We start from the raw sequence: 25152 nt of genomic DNA, 5'->3' as shown, positions 1-25152 counted from the left end.
AAAGTGCCGGCACCAAAGAAAAACTACAAGCTTTTCAACCTTGAATTTTAATGACTTTGAGTGTTTGAATTTTCTCCCAGAACATTTCATTTCCCTATGTAGGTCCCTAATTATGACTAAAAGGCACACAATGTTAAATAAAATCCATTCTAAAATTTTAAATTTTTCAAGTTAAACCTATTGTTGTCGTAAAGTTATTCGTCTAAATATATAAACGTTTTTCTTATAATTTTCAAATGTCTCAGCATACTTTTAAGAATGTTAAACATCATTTAAATTAGATTTTTTCATGAATTACCTTTATTTTATAATATTGTTTTATTTAAAATACCTTTTCAATACCAATTTATGGTATTCCATAATTTATAAATATCATTAAATGACTTTTTTAGACCAAAATAAATAGTTGGCTTTTATTTGGAGTAGATTTGCGTTTTTAAGTATGTAAGTAAGTAACAGTATGTCAAAATTCGTCATTTTTTAAAAAATTGCCCAATAACAAAACAATACCAAAATTTGGTATAATACCAAAGATTAGTGTTAACTTACACTTTGGACATTTTTTCAGGGGCTCGCGAAAGCCAAAATTAGGTATTGATACCATTGAATGTTATTATTTTGCATTTCCCTTGTTATTTACCCATGCTCGGGAAAATACATGTTAATCAATAATTTGCAGCCTGAAATGGTGAGGAGATGGAAATTTGGTGTAAAAGAAACTTTTATGTATAATTGGACGCCCGATGTGATGATGTACTTGAAATTCCGAAAAAACCTATTTTTCATCAAAAAAAAAAAACAATGACATTTTTAAAAATTCTTCAAAAAAAATTAAAAATTCTCTATATTTTGCTCTTTTGAACTTTATTGATACGACCCTTAGTTGCTGAGATATTGCCATGCAAAGGTTTAAAAAACAGGAAAATTGTTGTTTTCTAAGTCTCACCCAAACAATCCACCATTTTCTAATGTCAATATCTCAGCAACTAATGGTCCGATTTACAATGTTAAAATATAAAACATTCGTAAAATTTTCCGATCTTTTCGAAAACAATATATTCAAAAAAAATTAAATCAAGACTAATATTTCAAAAGGGCGTAATATTTAATGTTTGACAATTTTCCTGTTTTTAAACCTTCGCATGGCAATATCTCAACAACTTAAGGTCGTATCAACAATGGTCAAACACTAACTTAATCCACTTATGTGGTTGATGCCTTTCTCACTTTTTACCAACAATGGGTAATATAAGTGTTTGGACACATATTTCTACATTTTTTTTAGATCCAGAAAAATAAGTACACAAATATAACTTAAGTGGTCATAACTCGAGACAGAGTTGCCAGATCTTCAATGTTATGGACTCGTTGAAAAGGTCTCTCAATTACCTAACCAACGATGGGTCGGGTGATGGACCCGGTCATCGTTTACATGCATGTAAATGAGATCCGGATATATGTGAAAACACATTTTTATACATAACTTTTGAACTAGTTATCAAAACTTCAAACAATTCAATAGAGATGTATGGGACCCTATTCCAAGTCGATTCCAACTGGTTTGGTCAAAATCGGTTCAGCCAGTGCTGAGAAAACGAGATGAGAGTTTTGATCACATACATACATACACACCGGGACCGTGGTGTAGGGGTAAGCGTGGTTGCCTCTCACCCAGTCGGCCTGGGTTCGATCCGAGAAGGTCCCGGTGGCAAATTTTGAGACGAGATTTGTCTGATCACGCTTTCCGTCGGACGGGAAGTAAATGTTGGACCCGGACTAACCTAAAAAGGTTAGGTCGTTAGCTCAGTCCAGGTGTAGGAGTCGTCTCCCTGGGTCCTGTCCTGGTGGAGTCGCTGGTAGGCAGTTGAACCAACAATCCAAAGGTCGTCAGTTTGAATCCCGGGGTGGATGGAAGCTAAGGTGTAAAAAGAGGTTTGCAATTGCCTCAACAATCAAGCCTTCGGACACTTAGTTTCGAGTAGGAATCTCGCAATCGAGAACGCCAAGGCAATGCTGTAGAGCGAATAATTTGATTTTGATTTTGACATACATACACACACATAGACATTTGTTCAGTTTTCGATTCTGAGTCGATATGTACACATGAAGGTGGGTCTTCGAGCTTTTAATAAAAAGTTCATTTTTTGAGCAGGATTATACAGCAATTCCCCACGAAAACAGCATGATTCGAAAAAAAAGTTCTCCGATCGAGCTCAATTTTTTTCTGGGGGATCCTTGGCCGAAATAATAAGACCCGTATTTTGTTTTTGTTTGGCCATTAGGGTGACCTACGCCGTGTTAGGGTGGTCAAAAAAATGGCAATGTTCGTCGATTTTCGCAAAAACCAGTTTCGCGCCATTTCATCCGATTTAAGCTGTCAAAAGAAAGGTGATTAGTTTGGCTATTTGGGAAAAACATTAGGAAGTTTCAAAAATCTAGCTTAATATTTGAAAAGTTCGTATGAAAACATAAAATGCTGTTTTGAAGTTCTCGGGACCAAAGAGCCTATGTCTGAAACTATTTTTATCGGATTCCTCGGAAAATTTCACATAATATAAAAAATGGTGAAGGTTTGTTTTCAATACTCTGAGAGACGATTTTTTGAAAATAAAAACTGGGTTTTTCGACGCGCCACGCGCAAAGATGGGAAAATAACGAAAACGGGAAAAAATCGACTTTTTTCACTAAAACTGCGATAACTTTAAAATTTCAGAGATGACCAACATTTCTCTAACCTTTTTTTTAAGACTACTGGTTATTTAAAATTGAGGTGCAATCAAAACCTCAACAGCGGCTTAAGCTATCAAAATGTCACAATCCTTTCTTCTCATGCTTGTTTGTTGTTGTTTCAAGTTAATAACTTTAGGCAACGACGACGACGTTGACGATGACTTTATGTGCTGCTGAATTCATTCAACCATACTCCACAGCTATTTACTCGTATTTGCTTTTATTTATTTGCACTATCAGTTTGTTTTTATTTATACATTTTTGCGTTGCTCTCGCCATTATCACTCGCAGTCTCCTTCTCTTTCTCATCACTACCACCAACGTCAACTAACACCAAACCCAGACTGTATCGTGTGTTTTGTTTTCTCTCGTGTGGTTGTGGTGGTGGTCGTCGACACTTTTTTTCCCCCATCAACTAGATTGATGATGATTACGCTTATCTGTCGGTGACCCGAGCGTCGGCGTCCGGATAAGAGAGTGGTTAGACTGATTGTGTGTGTGTGTGCGTGAATGTGCACACGGGGGTGTGTTGGTGAATAATTGCTCAAACTCTTTTGTTTCAATTTGAGTAATTTCCACTTGTCACAATGGCTTTGTTAGATCGGGGTAGAGATTGGTGCTGATGAAGATTAAAAGTAACGTTATCAATTTAAAGACTTTTTTAAAAGTGTTTTTAGCAATCAATTTGAATTTTATGCGATCAATATCTTTCAATTTACTTATGCTGAAAATGAAAATGAACTTTCTAAGAATTCATCTTTACTTACAAGGAAAACTGTTGTATTAGGATAATACAAAATTCGCCCACAGATGTTTGCCAAAAAATCATACGATCCATAGCTCACAGTTCAAACCTAAGAGATGATTCATCTTTGTCTGAGAAGCGCCAGGCCCCAGATGAGCAAATCCCTGTTTTCAGTCCAATTACCTCATGCTGTCGTGTTCCCTCCACGAACCCACCTTGCACAGCTGTCACAGACGAAAAAAAAAAAAACAAAGTAAAACTGGTCCCACTGTTCTGTTCTGTTAAGCTCGCGCGCTCCATTATTTGGCCGTTTGGCAGCGCTGTCATCGCGCGCGGACCTTCCCGTAAAATTTTAACGTTTTCATTTGGCCAAACTGGCGCGGCGACTAAAAACAAGGTTATAATTCAAACATAAGCCACCTTTTGTTGCCTGCCAAGTCAGCATAGCATCAGAGCTTCCCGGAAAATGGACCCCCAAATTTCTGTCGCGAGCGTCTTTCAGCAAATGCGAGTTGCCGAAACTCGCGTTGTGCTGACAGCAATTACCTTAATTTAAAAATTGGCCCAGTGCCAAGCACATTCACTGCTGGTCTGGGACCAGAGTGAACAGAGGGCAGGAATCTTTCTGCACATGGTCTGTCAAACTGACAAAAGAATGTTACTAAATTACTGAAATCTCAGTAGTTTTAACAACAAATCTAAAAAAATCAACAACCTTTAGAGCAGTTCTCTCAGATTTCGGTCATTCGATTTTTTTGGCATTTGGCAGCTGTCCATACAAAAATGATGTATGCAAATTCAAAATATGTATCTTTTCAAGGAATTTTTGATCGATTAGGTTTCTTTGGCAAAGTTGTAGGTATGGACTACACTGAAAAAAATGATACACGGTAAAAAATCTTTGGTAATTTTTTATTTAACTTTTTGTCACTAAAACTTGAATTGCAAAAAAAAACACTGTTTTTTATATGTTTTAGGGGACATCAAATTCCAACTTTTGAGAAAATTCCAGGTTGAGCAATAAATCTTTGACCGAGTTATTGATCCTTGCACTGTAACTTGGATTTGGCCCGCACTTTTCTCTCGCACTTTTGACAACAAAATTTCCAAAAACTAGGCAACCAGCAGTTGTTTATTTACATTTCCACTCGCAGTTTCCACCAAACTGGACAATCGCACTTTAAAATTGCGATTGACAGGTGAGCAACATCGGATCGCTTTGATCATTTTTTGAGAAAATTGAAATTTCCCAAACCAGCTTGACAAGTCGCAATAGTGCGATCGATAGCAATAATTTAGTGCGAAGTCCATGTTGGTGAGAATTGCGCAATATGATTTTTTTAACCAATTCTGATTTTAAAAAAAAATCGAAATATTGGTCGCAAATCGCAAAAATGTTGAATACATCGTAAAATTTCACGAATGTTTCATATTTTAACATTGTAAATCGGACCATAAGTTGCTGAGATATCAACGTTAGAAACGTTTTTGGGTGAGACTTAAAAAACATCAATTTGTCAAGTTTTTAAATCTTTGCATGGCAATATCTCAGCAACTAAGGGTCGTATCAACTAGTGTGTCCATCCCAGGAATTCCCGAGACAAAGTTCCCGGGATTTTTTCAAAACCGGGAATTCCCAAATCCCGGGATTTTTAATAATTTGTCCCGGGAATTCCCGAACCTTAAAAAAACAATTTTATTTTGCAGATTTAGATTTTGTTGTGGAAATAGATGACAAGTTGAACATTTAGCAAACGATAAGAATTTTCAAACATTAAAATTTGTTTTCGGTATTTATCTGGAGCTTTTTATTTTTATTTTTTGGGTGTTTTTCAATATCTTTGACTCAAGGCGGTTTTAAAAACACCCATAAAGCAAACATCAAAAATTTTGTTAACAGGACCTTAAAAAAATCTCTAGATATCAATTAATTAATTTGGCTTATCAGGAAATATAGTAAAAATTTAGGTTTACAGATCCACAAAATGCCTAGCGCTTTAAATTTTATCAATTTATTTTATATTTTTAAAAGACTGGGTATTATATTTACGTATATTTATGATTTTAAATTTGTAAAAAAACATTATCATATTAAATTATTTTTCATCAAACACCAGTTCCTTGGGCAAATGAATACAAATATAATGAATTAAGACTGCGTTTTAAGCCATTTTTTGCATAATGTTTTGAACGTCTTCGGTTAAAACAGGAACAGAACAAAACAATTATTACACCAATTACCAAATTTATTTGCTTTAAAATCTCCTGTACCTATTTAGACTGTAGTCCAAATTTTCCCAGTTGACAATATTGTGTTATAGATAATTCGTAAAATATGTTTAATATAATACATCAAATTCAAAAATTATTTAAAAGGTTACGTTGACTGATATCATTTTATTTTTCACTTCTTTTTGTTTGACATTTGTAAAGAAATTTTTCAAGCTTTTCTAGTCAATTAAAAATGTATAAAATAAATATATTTATAAAATACTTATTTAATTTTAACCACTTTAGATACAAAATTGTAGTTCAGAACAAAAACAGATCAATTTTTAATTTATTTTAAGCTATTAAAAAACTGTCGCCCTAGTTTAGATTGAAATATAGATTATCACCAAATAATATTATTGAGCTTATTCTATTATTGTAAGCTTTTAGAAAATAACAAATAAAATGAAAACATAGATTTTATAACTTTTATAAATCCCGGGATTCAAAACATATTTTTCGCGTTTCCCGGGACAATCAAATCCCGGGAAAATTGGACGCCCTTATAAAAAAGAGTTTTTTTTCCGAAACAAGTTTTAGTGACAACAAGTTAAATTGAAAATCACTAAAAAAAATTAACCTTGTATCATTTTTTTCAGTGTAGTTTTTATCCATACCTACAACTTTGCCGAAGATACCAAACCGGTTTAAAAAAATATTCTTCAAAAGATACCGATTTTTGAATTTTTATACACCATTTTTGTTCGGACAGCTGCCAAATTTGTATGGAAAATTATATGGACAATCTAATGATGCAAAATGGCTTCTTTGGGCATACCGAAGGCACCAAAAATGTTTCAGCTGGATTAAAAAATACAAAAATTAAAATTCTTAAAAAGATACCGATTTAGTAGAGCACTGCTCACATACAAAGCAATTCTTGATAATGCAATCATTCAATAAGCTGGACAAAAATAAATTAAAATGTTTTCTATTGACCCAATGTCACCCCTCTAAAGGTTGAGATTAGGTCAATTTTAAAACGATTGGCATTTATGAACGGTGTGATTATACTTAGCCATATTCTGGGAAAATGTTGGTAAATCATTCAAGAACATTGAAAATTTCGGTATAATTTGAAATGTTTTAAAATAACAACAGTAATATTTTTTGACCCAAAGTCACCCCCCACTGATGGTATATCATTTGTGGATAAGCTTTTTTGAAATCGATAGTTTGTTTTTTTTCAATTTTCCACCTGGGAGAAAAAAGCCACGTGGGTTGCGAGAAACCACGAAAAACCATGAGAGGGGAGGGGGGGGGGGGGGGTCAAAAATCCTCGAAAAAAAGGCCACGTGGTTTATGCACGACCCCAAATCTAAAAAAAAATCAACCACCTTTTGTTTTTTTTTTTGTTTTAACAACCTTTTTACTGAAATTTAAGTCTGGAACATAAGTTATTGAAAATTCGGTGAAACTTTACACAGCAAAAAATCTGATAGTAAAATCGCATGCAAAAGCATGCACATCACCTTCGTAAAAAAGACACCTAATATTACACACTGCATGTACAAATTTTGTAAAGACAAAAAAAATTACAACCGAAGGAACTCAAACCCAGCACCAACAGTAAGGACTGGCGCCTTAGCCCGCTCTGCCATCAGACCGATGAAGAATGGAAAGGATAACCGCATAGATGAGCTTGAGCTTGGCTACATATTTTAAGGTGTAATATTACATAGAATTTCATAAAATAATGCTTAATTTATTTTACACTCAGGCCTTTTACACAGCAAAATTATTACTTTTTTTTTGCTGTGTACTGTACTGCCGTTCTACGCATATTTGTCACATGTTCAAAAAAGTGCAACTGAGAAAAACGCTATTGAAAATTTTCGACCGATTTCTGTGTTTCTACGCATTATTGTCCCGTGGGTTCCTATCCGTCCTATGTGTCCCTAATCGCCCCAGTTAGTAGTTTATCACTCTTATTTATGATCCTTTTGCTATACAATAGGTAAACAAGGCATAATGCTTCGTTAAACTGATGATTCTATGAGAGAAAATACTTGGTGGGACAATTATGCCTAGAAGTGTAACGATGGGACAAACAGACTTGGTGTTGTTTTTTATGAGTTTCCGAACAAAGTACCGTAAACCGAGGTGACTTTGATAGGATTTCAATTTGTTTTTGGAATATTTTCGAACAGGTAAGGTTTTTCTCAAGATTATTATTTTTAAAACATGTACTGGGGTAGGCCACACAAAGTCCATGCACTATTTCGGAAAAAAAGTTTTTTCAATAACGTTTAGAAAAATAGTTACGTTAAAAAATTTTAGTTTTAATTCCGGGGTGACTTTGATAGTCATAGTTTTTCTTGTTAAAATCATATTTAAGATGTTCAAACTTTATTTGTACGCTAAATGTACCATCACTAAAGTAGCTGATATAGTTTTAAGAAAAAAAAATCAATGTTTATATTTAGTTAACTAAGTGTATAAGCTTTTTAGCAAAATACATATAAATTTTGGGTAAAATTGTTAAAAAGTCGGAATTTTGCCTGAAATTTGTCAATACTTGTTTTGTTTATAAAATTATCGATTTATATTGCATTTTATACTGAATTTCAAGCACGAATCACAGATTTTCACATTTTACATGAAATTTGTTCAACTGAAATTGCCTATAAAGTTGGTGATTTTTTTAAATTGTGTTTCAAAAACAAAATATTATATATTATTCACAATTTTTTTTAACCTTCTCCTAGTGGAAAATTGTCCAAAGAATCCGAAAATGCATTCCGTTTTCCGATTGAAAATCATGTTCATTGAGAAAATCATGACACTTTGAGAAGTTTAAAGTAATGACTTTCATCAACATTTTCTTAACTATACTTAACTAACTTTTTAAACTTGTCAAAATTTTATGAAAAGTTCTTATTGAGGTACTTCGAACACTTCTCTACCACGGTCAGTATGTTTCTAAACCATTCCTTACGTATTTTAACTGTACTCTTCATTTTCCGTAAAAATCGCAAAGATATCAAACCCCGTTTTACGGTACTAGATTTTATGTGTTTTTCTAAAGGTATACGACAAACTAAATTTAAAATATCAAAAAGTCAAAATCGTCGAAAAATGACATGGGACAATTATGCGTAGAACGGCAGTGAATTTCAGTGAAAAAATTTGGTGTGTACTGCACAGTAAAACATCTCGGGTGAGTTTTCAAAAAGCCGTAAGAGTCACTGTGACCTCTGACACTAATTTTCGTTTTTCTCGAAAATGAAACAAAATTTCATTTATTTCAAGCATGGGGCACTTGAAGGACGTGTAGATGAACAATCTCGAGCATTTTTGATATTGGTTTTTCGTAAGTAGGTCGAATACCGATGCAAAAAGAACTTTGTTTACCAATGGCTCTTACGGCTTTTTGAAAACTAATCCGAGATGTGTACATTTTTGGCTTAAATAAAATTTACACCTCTTTTATGGTGTAATAATCAATTTTTATAATGTAATATTATTTTAATTTAAATTTAATTACACTAAAACCCCCGATTACGCTCAGGCGTTACGCTTTGTATTTCGTCGATTTCTCTGAAACGACGCAACATTTTTGCAATCTTTTTAAAGCAATTTATACGTCTTGTGCAGATCTACAAATTGATTTCAAAAGATTGTAGAAACATTACACTGTTTTCGAGAAATCAACCTAACAAAAAGCGTAACGCCTGAGCGTAATCGGGGGTTTTAGTGTAACACATTTTTAAGAACAATTAGACATATTTATGACATTCTCAAATGTAAGAAAAGAACTTTCGTCGGATGATTGAGTTCAAAATTAATGACTGAAATTGATTTCTTATGTTGTGTATTTTGACATTTTCGAGTCATTACAAGTTGACTAAACCAACACTCATACCGATACTGCTGCAAGTTTGTAACTCTTGTCTTAATCTCGAGCGAGTGCTGACCACGCGTCATTGGTGAAGCTGCTGCCAGGGAAAGAAAGAAAGGGTCTTGAGACTGACTGGTCTTTTTTTTTCGGCTGATCATGGGGCAGAATATACGAAGAAAGCTACTTTCACGTCTGCTGACCCCATTTTCTTGTGTATTTGCTTGGCGCTGTGACCAAGATGGGTGATAGCAACAGCAGCAGCAGAGGAGCCGCCAAACAAAGTGGTTTTTTCTACACATGCAACATTCGCGAACTGAAGGGGAGAAAAGAAGGTTTTAACCCTCGGCGAACCAACATGGCAAAACAAAATAGAACAAGAGAAAATAAGAAAATTTTGTTTTGGGCATTAAGGGTTAAAAGTCAGTTTCCCAGCGAAAGGGACCCATATCAATATGGCGGGGTGCTTCACTGGTTCGGATCTTGGACCTTGACGGGCAAGCGGAATCGTGTAGGCTTGCCACCAGTGTACACACAACAAGAAGCTTGTTTTTTGGGGCCAGCCGGCCGGTCTTTTGCGAACAGGTTCCCCAGCCCCCCTGACACCGCTGGAAATCGACAAGACAATCAAGATCGTTGCCGAATCGAACCCTCGAAGTGATTGGGGGAGAAAGGCGAGATAATCAAAAACTAGTTTTGCATTTCATGCGCACCAAAATCGAACTCGCCTAGAATGGTTTGCATAACTTGCGAGTTTTAAAACGTCCTTTCGCAGAACGTGGTTTCGCTATAGCACAAGTATTATTCTGTCCACTGTGGGGCCCCCAACTCAAAACATTGACAAGTTGATGATTTGAAGCTGGAGTTGAAAGAGGAAGTTCCACACCCGACACCGCAACATCTCTCCAGTTGGGAAACGGAAATGAACAACGGGAGGAAATGAAAAAGTAATTTTGCACCTCCCCACCGGACTCATGTTCAGGGCCAGGTGGGATCATGAACATCTTATTTCTTATTTTGTTTTGTTTCTCAATATGGCTCGTTTGCTCCCCAGTTGGCACGAAATGGTGTCCTTTATTTCCTCGAAGATTTAAACAAAGCATTTTAACAGAGCTCAGATAAGTTGGTTCTGAGAATTCTGTTGATGTAATTCTATTTTTTTCTGTGAATTTGACCTGGAAACTGAGCTATCTCGATTGTTAAATTTCTTGTAGTTGGAAAGAAATTTAATTATTATCAAACGTCCTATAAGTCTTATCATAATTGCCTCTATGCACACAGTTAAAAAATGCACGATTTTGGATAGTTGAATATTACCTCATCAATGTTATAATTTAACCTCAATTTCGATTTAAAAAGTGACATTACACAAAAAAAAGTGGTAAAAATACACATTTTCAAAGGTAAAATGAGCAATTCTCTACCAAAACCGGAAATGGATTTTATTTGTATTTTTTGATTTGGGTCAAACTTTGTGGGGGCCTTCCCTATACCCAAATATGCTATTTTGTGTCATTGGTTCACCCATACAAGTCTCCATACAATTTTGGCAGTTGTCCATACAAAAATGGTTTGTAAATATTCAAACAGCTGTAACTTTTGAGTGAATTTTCTGATCAATTTGGTGTCTTCGGCAAAGTTGTAAGTATTGTTGAGGACTTTTGAGAAAAAAATAGGTACACGGAAAAAAAGTTTGGAGATTTTTTCATCAACTTTTTTTTCACTAAAACTCAATTTCCCAAAATACGTATTTTTTGATTTTCGAGATTTTTTTATATGTTTTAGGGGACAAAAATCCGCAACTTTTGAGCCATAGAGAAACATGGTCAAAAAATCTGCCGCCGAGTTATGAATTTTTGGAAAAATAGTGATTTTTGGAAAAAAAAATCGAAGTTTTATGCAAAAACAAGTTTGACATTACTTTTTAATGCAAAATTGAATTTGCAATCGAAGTACTTTACAGATTTTTTGATAAAGGGCTCCGTTTTCAAGATATATCCACCGAAAGTTTGATTTTAGCGAAATATTTGCAGTTTTTCAATTTTTAAAAATAGTGACCATGAGTGACCATTTCCAAAAATATGTTTTTTTGTAAAGTTCAGAAAATTTGCTATAAAATTGTCTAAGAGACGTTGAAGATTGGACCTCTGGTTGCTGAAATACAGCGGCTTAAAGAAAAAGAAACACGTAAATTGAAGTTTTCTAAGTCTCACCCAATCAGCCCACCATTTTCTAATGACGTTATCATTCGTGAAATTTTCCGATCTTTTCGAAAAAAATATTTTGAAAATTTTTAAATCAAGACTAGCATTTTAAATGGGCGTAATGTTCAATGTTTGGCCCTTTTAAAATGTTAGTCTTGATTTAAAAATTATATCAAAATATTTTTTTCGAAAAGATCGGAAAATTTCACGAATGTTTCAGATATTAACATTGAAAATCGGACCATTAATTGCTGAGATATCGTCATTAGAGAAAGGTGGGTTGTTTTGGTGAGATTTAGAAAACTTCAATTTTCGTGTTTCTTTTTCTTAATGCGGCTCTATCTCAGCAACCCGAGGTCCAATCTTCAATGTCTCTTAGACAATTTTATAACAAATTTTCTGAACTTTACAAAAAAAAAATATGTTTAGAAATGGTCACTCATGGTCACTATTTTTAAAAATTGAAAAACTGCAAATATTTCGCTAAAATCAAACTTTCGGTGGCTATATCTTGAAAACGGAGCCCTTTATCAAAAAATCTGTGAAGTACTTTTCGATTGCAAATTCAATTTTGCATTAAAAAGTAATGTCAAACTTGTTTTTGCATAAAACTTCGATTATTTTCAAAAATCACTATTTTTTCAAAAATTCATAACTCGGCGGCAGATTTTTTGACCATGTTTCTCTATGGCTCAAAAGTTGCGGATTTTTGTCCCCTAAAAGATATCAAAAAATCTCAAAAATCAAAAAATACGTATTTTGAGAAATTGAGTTTTAGTGAAAAAAAAGTTAATAAAAAAATCTCCAAATTTTTTTTCCGTGTACCTATTTTTTCTCAAAGGTCCTCAACAATACCTACAACTTTGCCGAAGACACCAAATTGATCACAAAATTCACTCAAAAGTTAGAGCTGTTTGAATATTTACATACCATTTTTGTATGGACAGCAGCCAAAATTGTATGGAGACTTGAATGGGTGAACCAATGACGCAAAATAGCTTATTTGGTCATAGGGAAGGCCCCCACAAAGTTTAAGTCAAATAAAAAAATACAAAAAATAAAATTGGTCGAAATCGGCCGATTTCGTAGAGAGTTGCTCAAAAACAACTTTTTTTCAAAAAGTCATATCTTCGCGCCATTTTTTTTTTTTTTTATTTTTTATTTTTTAATTTATATTTATTCAAATTTCTTTTCCATGTACATTCATTCAGTAAAAATATTATTGAGTGTCCAATCACAAACGATGACTTTTCACCTCAATTATAAATACTACCAACTTTCATTTATTCATGAAATATTGTAGCTTTCGCTATTCAGTGATTTCAAATGTAGGAGGTCCTACATGTACAAAAGGGAAAAGGGATACCTTAAAACTAACTTATAAACTATATAAAGAGCGGATCAATGCAGCTGAAGACTGCAATGATTTTTGTCGAAATGCATCAATTATCTTATTGGACATAACATCCAAAGTGTCAACTTCGGCTAATTGATGAAGTTCACTGGTGCTGAACCAGGGAGGAAGTTTCAGAATCATTTTCAGAATTTTGTTCTGAATCCTCTGAAGTTTTTTCTTCCTGGTTAAGCAACAGCTTGTCCAGATCGGCACAGCATAAAGCATGGCAGGTCTGAAAATTTGTTTATAAATTAACAGTTTATTCTTGAGACAAAGTCTAGAATTCCTGTTTATAAGTGGATACAAACATTTAATATATTTGTTACATTTAACCTGGATACTTTCAATGTGATCCTTGTAAGTAAGGTTTTTGTCAAAAGCAAGTCCAAGATATTTCACTTGATCCTCCCACTTTAAATTTACCTCATTCATCTTTATAATGTGATGACTTTTGGTTTAAGAAAATCAGCCCTTGGTTTGTGAGGGAAAATAATAAGTTGAGTTTTGCAGCATTTGGAGTAATTTTCCATTCTTTCAAATAAGAATTGAAAATATCCAAGCTTTTGTAATCTTCTTGTGATGACACGAAGGCTTCTGCCTTTGGCGGAGATGCTTGTGTCATCAGCAAAAAGTGATTTCTGACATCCTGGGGGCAAATCAGGCAAGTCAGAAGTAAAAATATTGTATAAAATTGGACCCAAAATGCTTCCTTGAGGGACGCCAGCACGTACAGGTAGTTGATCAGATTTGCTATTCTGATAACATACCTGCAGAGTACGATCCGTCAAATAATTTTGAATAATTTTCACGATATAAATCGGAAAATTAAACCTTTTCAATTTCGCAATCAAACCTTTATGCCAAACACTGTCAAATGCTTTTTCTATGTCTAGAAGAGCAGCGCCAGTAGAATAGCCCTCAGATTTGTTGCTTCGAATTAAATTTGAAACTCTCAACAACTGATGAGTAGTTGAATGCCCAAGGCGAAATCCAAACTGCTCATCAGCGAAAATTGAATTTTCATTAATGTGCGTCATCATTCTATTAAGAATTATTCTTTCGAATAATTTACTAATAGATGAAAGCAAACTAATGGGCCGATAGCTTGAGGCTTCAGCAGGATTTTTATCCGGTTTCAAAATCGGAATTACTTTGGCATTTTTCCAACTACTGGGAAAATATGCCAAATCAAAACATTTGTTGAAAATTTTGACCAAGCTACTTAAAGTTGCTTCTGGTAATTTTTAATTAAAATGTAAAAATGCCATCCTCACCAGGGGCTTTCATATTTTTAAATTTTTGATAATAGATTTTATTTCATTCAGATCCGTATTAAAAACTTCATCTGATGAAAATTCTTGTTCAACAATATTCTGAAATTCTATTGAAATTTGATTTTCAATAGGACTCAAAACATTCAAGTTGAAATTATGAGCACTCTCAAACTGCTGAGCAAGTTTTGAGCTTTTTCCCCATTAGTTAATAGAATATTATCACCATCTTTTAAAGAAGGGATGGGTTTTGAGGTTTCTTAAGAACCTTTGAAAGTTTCCAAAAGGTTTGGAATAAGGTTTAATTTGTTCGACATCTCTTGCGAACTTTTCATTTCGCAGGAGAGTGAATCTGTGGTCAATAACCTTTTGCAAATCTTTTGAATTCGCTTCAGTGCAGGATCACGAGAACGTTGATACTGTCTTCGGCGAACATTTTCAGACGAATCAGAAGCTGAAGATCGTCATCAATAATGGGAGAATCAAATTTGACTTGGACTTTAGGAATAGCAATATTCCTAGCATCCAAAATTGCATTAGTTAAAGATTCCAAGGCTGAATCAATATCAGCTTTGGTTTCTAAAACAAAATCATGATTTAAATTATTCTCAATATGATGCTGATACCTGTCCCAATTAGCTTTGTGGTAATTAAACACAGAACTATTGGGTCTGGTAACTGCTTCATGAGAAAGTGAAAAAGTTACTGGAAGGTGATCAGAATCAAAATCAGCATGAGTCACTAAAGGACCACAATACTGACTTTGATTTGTCAAAACCAAATCAATTGTTGATGGATTTCTAACAGAAGAAAAGCAAGTTGGCCCATTCGGGTATAAAACCGAATAAAGACCAGAAGTGCAATCTCTGAATAGAATTTTACCATTGGAATTTACTTTTGAATTATTCCAAGATTGGTGTTTGGCATTAAAATCACCGATGATCAAAAATCGAGATCTATGCCGAGTAAGTTTATTCAAATCCCCTTTGAAATAATTTTTATTTTCCCCAGTGCATTGGAATGGCAAATATGCAGCTGCAATCATAATTTTCCCAAAAGAAGTTTCAAGTTCAATGCCCAAACTTTCAATAACTTTTAACTTAAAGTCACGTAACGTGCTATAAGTCATACTACGGTGGATAACTATTGCAACTCCACCGCCATTTCGATTCATTCGGTTATTAGTTATAACTTTATAATCTGGATCACTTTTCAAATAAGTGCCAGTTTTTAAAAATGTTTCGGTTATAACAGCAACATGCACGTTATGAACTCGTAAAAGTTGAAAAATTCATTTTCTTTCGCTTTTAAAGAGCGAGCATTAAAATTCATAATATTGATGGAATTACTTAGATCCATGATTAAACTTCAGGGTAAGAACAACATCATTCGCAAATTTTAATCCAATCTGGATTGCTTCCATCATGGATGTAGCATTACTCATTGTTTGAATCAAACCAAACAGTGAGTTTTGCAAAAAGTCATTTTTCAAACGTAACATCGCCGAGATCAGAAGATCCCAAAGCGTTGCCAGCAGAAAAATTTTCAAATGAGATTTGAGGTACCTGCCCAATTTCAGAAAGATTGGTAGAGGATTTAAAATTCGTGGATGAACCCGAAACGACGTTAGCATAAGAAATGCCATTGTTGTTACCTAACTTTTCCACGGTAGGGGTATTTCTAGAATTGTTCGAGTGAGACAGCACGAACGTTTGATTTAAAGATGCAGGTACAACCTGACTTTGAGAAAATTTCGGTTTGGATTTCGGCTGATGCTTAGCACGAGAATCCAAAACCTTTTTCTGATGGGGCAATCCCAGAAATTTGATTTGTGATTTCCACCACAATTTGCACATTTAAATTGGGTGACTTCTTTCACGGGACAATTGTCCTTGTCGTGAGAAGAATCCCCGCAAACCATGCATTTTGGAACCATGGCGCAATGATCAGTACCGTGACCGAATGCCTGGCAACGCCGGCACTGGGTCAGATTCTGGCCATTACCGCCATGTTTCTTAAAATGCTCCCACTTTACCCGTACATGGAACAAAAACTGAACTTTGTCCAAAAGTTTCAAATTGTTGATTTCATTTCTGTTGAAATGAATCAGATAAAATTGTGAAGTCAAACCAAAGCGAGAAATATTCCCGTTTGATTTTTCTTCATTGGTATTACTTGGGATGGGGCAAAGCCAAGCAACACCTTAAGTTCGTTTTTGATCTCATCCACCGACAAGTCGTTGGAGAGACCTTTCAAGACCGCCTTGAATGGCCGAGCATTCTTGGTCTCATACGTGTAGAAATTGTGTTTGTGGTTTTTCAAATAACCAACAAAAGTTTGGTGATCTTGTAAAGATTCCGTCAACAAGCGACATTCTCCTCTTCGACCAAGCTGGAACGAAACCTTCAAATTGCAAGTTTCCTTGCAATTCTTCAGTTGCGTTCGAAAGCTGGCCAAATCGGAGACGGAAGTCACTACAATTGGCGGAGCCTTTACTCGTTTCTCGACGGCAGAAGGCTCAGTACGAGGAGAAGGTTCCTTGTCATCAGTTTCGGATAAAACACCGAAACTGTTTGTCAATGGAATTGGAGGATTGACCTCACATTCAGAATCAGAATCAGACCTCAGAAGAGGCTGTTTTCTTTTTCTGTTTCCGTTAGCCGGTTTAGCGTTCAAACGCTTCACCGACGTAACGACCAAATCTTCAGAAGATTTGCGTTTACCTTTGTTTTGACGCATTTTGCAAGCAAAGTTCTCTTAAAAAGATGGCTTCGTTTGTAAAATACAACAAAATTTCAGGTGGGGTTAGTCTTGAAAAGACTGTTTAGAATTTTGGAAAATAACTCAGGTAGTCTTTAAAAAGACTGTGAATTTTGTTTTGAAATAACTCTGAGCTTAGGTAGTAAAAAATACCGCAGCTCTAGTGTCCGTTCACCACGAAGGTTCGCAAGACACTGATCTTCGCGCCATTTCATCCGATTTTAGCTGTCCTAGACGCAAAAGAAAGGTGATTAGTTTGGCTATTTGGGAAAAATAGTAAGAAATTTCAAAAATCTAGCTTAACATTTGAAAAGTTCCTATGAAAACTTAAAATGCTGTTTTGAAGGTCTCGGGACTAATGGGCCTATGTCTGATTTTTTTTATCGAATTCCTCGGAAAGTTTTACATGACATATCAAAAAAAGGTGAAGTTATGTTTTCAATACTTTGAGATACGATTTTTTGAAAATAAAAACTGGGTTTTACGACGCGCCACGCGCAAAAATGGTAAAAAACAACTTTTTTCACTAAAACTGCGATAACTTGAAAATTTTAGCGATGACCTATACATGTTAGGGTACCAAAATTTTTGTAATTGAAATACGCAACTTTTGGTACCCTTACATGTATAGGTCATCGCTGAAATTGAAAAAGTCGATTTTTTCCCATTTTCCCATTTTTGCGCGTGGCGCGTCGAAAAACCCAGTTTTTATTTTCAAAAAATCGTATCTCAGAGAATTGAAAACATACCTTCACCATTTTTTGATATGTCATGTAAAACTTTTCGAGGAATCCGATAAAAAAATTCAGACATAGGCCCTTTGGTCTCGAGACCTTCAAAACAGCATTTTATGTTTTCATATGACCTTTTCAAATGTTAAGCTAGATTTTTGAAACTTCTTACTATTTTTTCCCAAATAGCTAATCCAATCACCTTTCTTTTGCGTCTAGGACAGCTAAAATCGGATGAAATGAAGCGGAGATATATTTTTTTTGAAAAAAATGGTTTTTGCGAAAAATGACGAAAATTGCCATTTTTTGGATCACCCTAACACGGCGTAGGTCACCCTAATGACCAAACAAAAAAATACGGGTCTGATTATTTCGGCCAAGGAACCCCCAGAAAATTTTTGAGCCCGATCGGAGAACTTTTCTTTCGAATCATGCTGTGTTCGTGGGGAATTGCTGTATGGAGCCAGTTTCATTCGATAATGTCATTTGAGAAGGGCGTAATTGTTTTAAATATTTTTGTAATTAGGAATTTTTATATTGCTGTAACTCGAAGCCGTTGCATCGTATCAAAAAGTGGCCAAAGACAAACGTGTAGGAAATTTGACGGCCTTTCCTTTTTCTTTCAGTGTATTTTTACTGAAAGAAAAAAAACACACCAATTTTATGAGATTTTTTGATTTTTAACTTTAAAACTCAAATTTGAGGGTGAGCCCACCATTTTTTTTCGTTCAAAATTTTTGTGAAAATAGCCCAAGATGTTACAAAAAGACTCACGAATAATGTAGGATAGAGCAACTCATCTAGAAAAATACAAAAATCATTTACTGAAAACTTTATTAAAAAAAAGTGCTCTAAACGTAAAATTTATTGAAAACCGATTACGTAAATCGATTTTCCAGGCAATTTTACATAACAGTCTCCATATTGACCACTGTCCTAAGTCCAATCCTTGTGAAGTTACAACGGTTTTAAAAATAAAAATGTTGAAAACATTGGGTTTATGATGCTTTTTGACAATTTTTATATGACAGACAGAATTTTTTATGGTGAAAAAAAAAAACATTTTCTCAGAAGTCAACCAGTGGAACTTGAGTGAACAGCTTTTTTTTTAAAAAAAAAGCTAGTATGTCCTACCTGCTGCAGGATCGGCCGGATGTACTTGAGCGGCAGCGGCGAGAACTTGTTCTGCTTGAGGAAGTCGTACAGGTTCTGCTCGAGCATCTCGAACACCAGACAGGTGTGGTTCTTGTGCTGGAAGCACTCGAGCGCCCGCACAAAGTTAAACTCGTCGGCATTTTCCTGCGAGAGCCGCGACAGAATCGACACCTCGATCTGGCCCTGGCGCGCGTACGACGGGTGGTTCTTGAGGATCTTGATCGCGACGATGTCGCTGGTGCCCTTTTTCCAGCACTTCACCACCTGGCCGAAGGTGCCCCGGCCGAGAAACTCCAGCACCTGAAAGGAACAGGAAGAGAGGAGGGAATGGTTAATTAGTGTGTATACTTTAGGAAGAACATTTTACAAACAGGATTTTTTGTGGAAGGACCTCGATTTCTGGATTCACGGAGTCGTAAATTTTACCACAAGTGTGTACAAAATTGCAGAATAGTTTCGAAATTTGTAAGTTACATTTTTTGTTTGGAAAATAAGCAGTTCATCATTTGAATTTCAAAATAAAATCAACATAACTTAAATAGACAACAACTTAAAGTTTCACAAAACAAATGGACAGCTCAAAATATTCGAACCTCAACAAACTTGATGAAATGCATGGCCACCATCTGCTCGGCTCGAATCCGGTAATTATTAATACATCTTTCCGGCGACAATGATGCAAATTTAATTAAATTTCTCCAATGTTGAGCCGACCGAGCTGGCCAGGCTCCACTGGTCGAACAAACAAACGAAAAAAAAAGAAGCAAAATCCAAGCCGGTGAAACTTTCTCGTGTAATCAGCGGCAAAAAACGTGTTACACCTGCCGATAAAGCGCACTAAAAACAATTTAAAACACAAGATTTTTGCTTGAAATCTATTCTTATTTGAGGTTTCTTCATATTAAAGTTTAAATTTTTTGAATAATAATAATAAAAAAAATATTTTTACAGTGTCACACAATATTGCACAATCTTTATTATTTTCGTGTTTCTTCGTGATTGCTTCATCTTTTACTTATTTTGCGTCATATTTTGTGTACAACAGACAACAAAATAACAAGAAAAAAGAAAAAAACAGCAGCACACGCACAGCAAATCACGACGACGACAACTTTGTACCGAAGGCTGATGAAATACACAAAAAAAAGAAGCTGAATGAATAAATAATTTCAATCACGCTTGGTCGGAATCGACGACGACGACGTAAATACAAATCTCGCGTAGGTGGTGAAAGAAAGAAAGCCAAATCAAGTGAGTCAAAAGAAATAATGAACGAATATCTATGCGCGACGAATTAAATTCGTGTTGGGTGCCATTGATGAAGTTTGCCTGGCTGGATGTTACGAAAGTACTTTCGATATAGTTGTTTTGCTTTGGTGGAAGTGATTTGATTTGTAAGTGCATAATAAAGCGATAATTATGCAAAACGTTTAATTTTGCTTCGATAATAATAACATTTACAATGTATAACTTGTGAAAATTGTCTTCGAAAAAGACTATCCACGATTTTTTTAAATAAAAAGAATTTTTTAATCAATTATCTTAATTATTAAAATTTTAGCAAAATTTGATAGCTCCATACCAATTTTAACTGAAGTTTAGTGATAAGCTTACTGAAAGTTTTAGTAGTGCAGTTTTTAGTAAATATTAACTATTCTTAAGATGAACCTCAACATTTGTTGGGTAAGAAACTATAAGGCTGAAATGCATCTGAGAATTCTCTACTAAAACCGGAAATGGATTTCCTTTTTTATTTGATTATTTGACTAAAACTTTTCAGGAGATTTCTCTCTGGTTTGACAATTTTAATCGATTTGGTATTTTCGGCAAAGTTAAAAGTATTTAGTAAAAATATAAAGAAAAAATATATACACTCTTCAAAAAAATTAACAAACCTAAAAATATAAAAATTTAAATGTCTTGGAATCGACAAATTTTAAATTCACAAAATCCGCTTTCCTATAAATTTTAAAATTTGGAGCTCTGATTTTAAAATTTTCAAAATATATTTCCGAAGAAATTTCCACCGTTTTGAAAGAAAAAATGATACAGGTTTTTCAGACGAGTTTCAATCCCCTGGAAGTATGGTCAAAAATCTGCTGCTGAGTTATGATTTTTTGAAAAAAAAAATCGAAATTTCATACCAAGAAAAAAAATACTTCAATCTATAAAAGAAATCTGGAGTTTCTGGAATTTCCAATTTTTGCTTTTTGGGTGTTTTTGAAACCGCCTTGAGTCAGGAGTATTAAAAAACACCCAAAAAGTAAAAACTGAAAATTTGGTTTATTGGACCTTTTCAAAAAAAACTCCAGAATTGAAATTTTTTGAATCAAGATTAACATTTTAAAAGGTTGTTATATTGAATGTTTTGCTCTTTTAAAATGTGAGTCTTGATTAAAATAAAATCAAAATATTGTTTTCGAAAAGATCGGTAAATTTCACGAATGTTTCATGTTTTAACATTGGAAATCGGACCATTAGTTGCTGAGATATCGACATTAGAAAATGGTGGGTTGTTCGAGTGAGACTTGGAAAACTTCAATTTTCATGTTTCTTTTTCTTTAAGCAGCTGTATCTCAGCAACCCGAGGTCCAATCTTCGATGTCTTTTAGACAATTTCATAACAAATTTTCTGAACTTTCAAAAATAATAGTTTTAGAAATGGTCAATCATGGTCACTATTTTTAAAAATGGAAAAATTGCAAATATTTCGCTAAAATCAAACTTTCGGTGGCTTTATCTTGAAAACGGAGCCCTTTATCAAAAAATCTGTAAAGTACTTTTCGATTGCAAATTCAATTTTGCATTAAAAATAATGTCAAAGTTGTTTTTGCATGAAACTTAATTTTTTTCCAAAAATCACTTTTTTTTCAAAAAATCATAACTCGGCGGCAGATTTTTTGACCATGTTTCTCTATGGCTCAAAAGTTGCGGATTTTTGTCCCCTAAAACATATCAAAGAATCTCAAAAATAAAAAATACGTATTTTGGGAAATTGAGTTTTAGTGAAAAAAAAAGTTGATTAAAAAATCTGCAATTTTTTTCCGTGTCCCTATTTTTCTCAAAAGTCCTCAACAATACCTACAACTTTGCCGAAGACACCAAACTGATCAGAAAATTCATTCAAAAGTTACAGTTATTCAAATATTTACGTACCATTTTTGTATGGACAGCTGCCAAAATTGTATGGAGACTTGTATGGGTGAAAACATGACACAAAAAAGTTTCTTTGGTCATAAGGAAGGCCCTCACAAAGTTTGAGCCAAATAAAAAAATACAAAATATTCTCTGAATAGTTCTCTTATTATTATTTTTATTATTTATGTTTATTAGTAAGCTAACAGCCGGAGGCTGGTTCAGCTCTGAATAGTCCTAACCAATTTCTACAACTTTGTCGAAGGCACCAAATCGATCAGAAAATTACCTTCCATGCTACAGATTTTCTAATATTTACATACAATTTTGTATGGATAGCACCAACCAGAAAATGACGATTGTCGAGATTTTCAATTTCCCGGGAATCGAGAGTTGAATTTGGGCATTTCCCGGAAATTCCCGGGACACGGGTTTTTTTGGCTATGCCATAACTTTACAAAGATTGCCAAATTTTTTTTTTCTAGTTATAATTTAATATTGAGATTGACGTAAAACACAAAATGACTTCACGGCGTCTTTTTCAGGGGGATAGTATTTTTTGAGAAATAACAAGAAAACTGTCATATACATATGAAAGTGTATACTAATGAAAACGGTACATTTTATAACAAAAACACACAAAAATATGTTGTTTCGGTTGAAATCCAAAATTCATAAATGTGACCTACAGTTGAGCATAAACCCAACCAATTACACTTTTCTGTAGTGATTTGTATACTCAATGGGCCCAGAAACATTTCTCAAAAAAGAATTCATCAAAATAATGATCTGAATATCAAAAACAATGCGGTTTTTGGGAAAGGGGTGTGCAATTTTATCAGAAAATCTCCCAAATTTTCAATAAAACCTTTATAACTTTTTTCCCTTATTTTCAATCACTTTGCGTGCTTCAGGAAAAATGTTCCTTGCATCATTTCCCATAAGAAATGATATGATCTGAACCATAAATCATGTCTATGTAGACTTATAACAATACTAAATTGAAATAGACGAAATTTCACCCCATAGGAAAAAAGTCAAAAAACTTCAAATAAGGATAACTTTGATTTTTCCCGACCAAAGATTTTCGTTCGCCCCGCAAATGAACGGGGATGTTCCACACTTTCATATGTATATGACAGTTTTCTTGCTATTTCTCAAAAAATACTACCCCCCTGAAAAAGACGCCGTGACTTATTTTCATCAAAAAAGGAAACGGATACAGCGAAATCAACTAAGGCTCTTAAAAAAAGAAAAATAAAACAGATTGAAAAGGCCTTTCTCTCTTAGAAATTATAAATAAAAATAATATTTAGAAGCCTTAATTTCTGGGGTTGAAACTGCTAAGTAAGCTTTAAGGAATTTTTTTTTTTTGGCTTCTGTCGATTTTAGTTATTGGGTAATTCTCCGCCAACTCACACAGCAGTTGCCCCGACCCCTCTTCGATTTGCGTGAAACTTTGTCCTAAGAGGTAACTTTTGTCCCTGATCACGAATCCGAGGTGCGTTTTTTGATATCTCGTGACGGAGGGGCGGTACGACCCCTTCCATTTTTGAACATGCGAAAAAAGAGGTGTTTTTCAATAATTTGCAGCCTGAAACGGTGATGATATAGAAATTTGGTGTCAAAGGGACTTTTATGTAAAATTAGACGCCCGATTTGATGGTGTACTCAAAATTCCGAAAAAAAAACGTATTTTTCATCGAAAAAAACACTAAAAAAGTTTTAAAAATTCCCATTTTCCGTTACTCGACTGAACAAAATTTTGGAACATGTCATTTTATGGGAAATTTAATGTACTTTTCGAATCTACATTGACCCAGAAGGGTTATCTTTTCATTTAGAACAAAATTTTTCATTTTAAAATTTCGTGTTTTTTTCTAACTTTACAGGGTTATTTTTTAGAGTGTAACAATGATCTACAAAGTTGTAGAGCAGACAATTACAAAAATTTTGATATATAGACATAAGGGGTTTGCTTGTAAACATCACGAGTTATCGCGATTTTACGAAAAAAAGTTTTGAAAAAGTTGGTCGTCATCGATCATGGCCGTTCATGGTCACCCGCGACAGACACGGACGACGAAACAAAGAGAAACGCAAAAAGTAACTTGTAGAACATTGTTACACTCTAAAAAAATAACCCTGCAAAGTTAGAAAAAACACAAAATTTTAAAATGAAAAATTTTGTTCTAAATGAAAAAATGACCCTTCTGGGTCAATGTAGATTCGAAAAGTACATTAAATTTCCCATAAAATGACATGTTCCAAAAAAATTTACAGTCGAGTAACGGAAAATGGGAGAATTTTTAAAACTTTTTTAGTGTTTTTTTTCAATGAAAAATACGTTTTTTCGGAATTCTGAGTACGCCATCAAATCGGGCGTCTAATTTTACATAAAAGTCCCTTTGACACAAAATTTCTATCTCATCACCGTTTCAGACTGCAAATTATTGAAAAATACCTCTTTTTTCGCATGTTCAAAAATGGAAGGGGTCGTACCGCCCCTCCGTCACGAGATATCAAAAAACGGACCTCGGATTCGTGATCAGGGACAAAAGTTACCCCTTAGGACAAAGTTTCACGCAAATCGAAGAGGGGTCGGGGCAACTTTCCCGATTTCGTGTGAGTTGGTAGAGAATTACCCTATTGGAATTTTTTACAAGTTAAAATTTACACTTTCTGAATAAGAAGATTAGAGAAGCATTGGTTTATTCAAACTTGAACATCGAACATTGAAGAATTTTTCAAATAATTTTTTGATAAGTTTGTATAATTTTGCTTCGACATTTATAAGTTTAAAATTTCCCGGGAGTTTCGACCGATTTTGTGAAGAATGTAAAGAACGCTGTAAACTGAAATTCAAGGTCAAAACTCTCTGAGAATAGAACACTTAAAAACATAACCAAATTAACT

General features: G+C 34.3%; 1 protein-coding gene across 1 annotated transcript in view; it reads right to left on the bottom strand.

Annotated features, from left to right (window-relative positions):
• The window catches only part of LOC6037174 (homeodomain-interacting protein kinase 2), a 195795-nt gene that overhangs the window by 26645 nt on the left and 143998 nt on the right, over positions 1 to 25152 (bottom strand). The window contains 1 exon segment of the mRNA XM_038260061.1: positions 19081 to 19401. Coding sequence (XP_038115989.1) covers positions 19081 to 19401 — 321 coding nt within the window.

This window comes from Culex quinquefasciatus, chromosome 3 (assembly GCF_015732765.1).
Source record: "Culex quinquefasciatus strain JHB chromosome 3, VPISU_Cqui_1.0_pri_paternal, whole genome shotgun sequence".
Taxonomy (NCBI): Eukaryota; Metazoa; Arthropoda; class Insecta; order Diptera; family Culicidae; genus Culex; species Culex quinquefasciatus.
The sequence above is the reverse complement of the archived record's forward strand: the minus strand, read 5'-3'. Positions and strand labels throughout refer to the sequence as shown.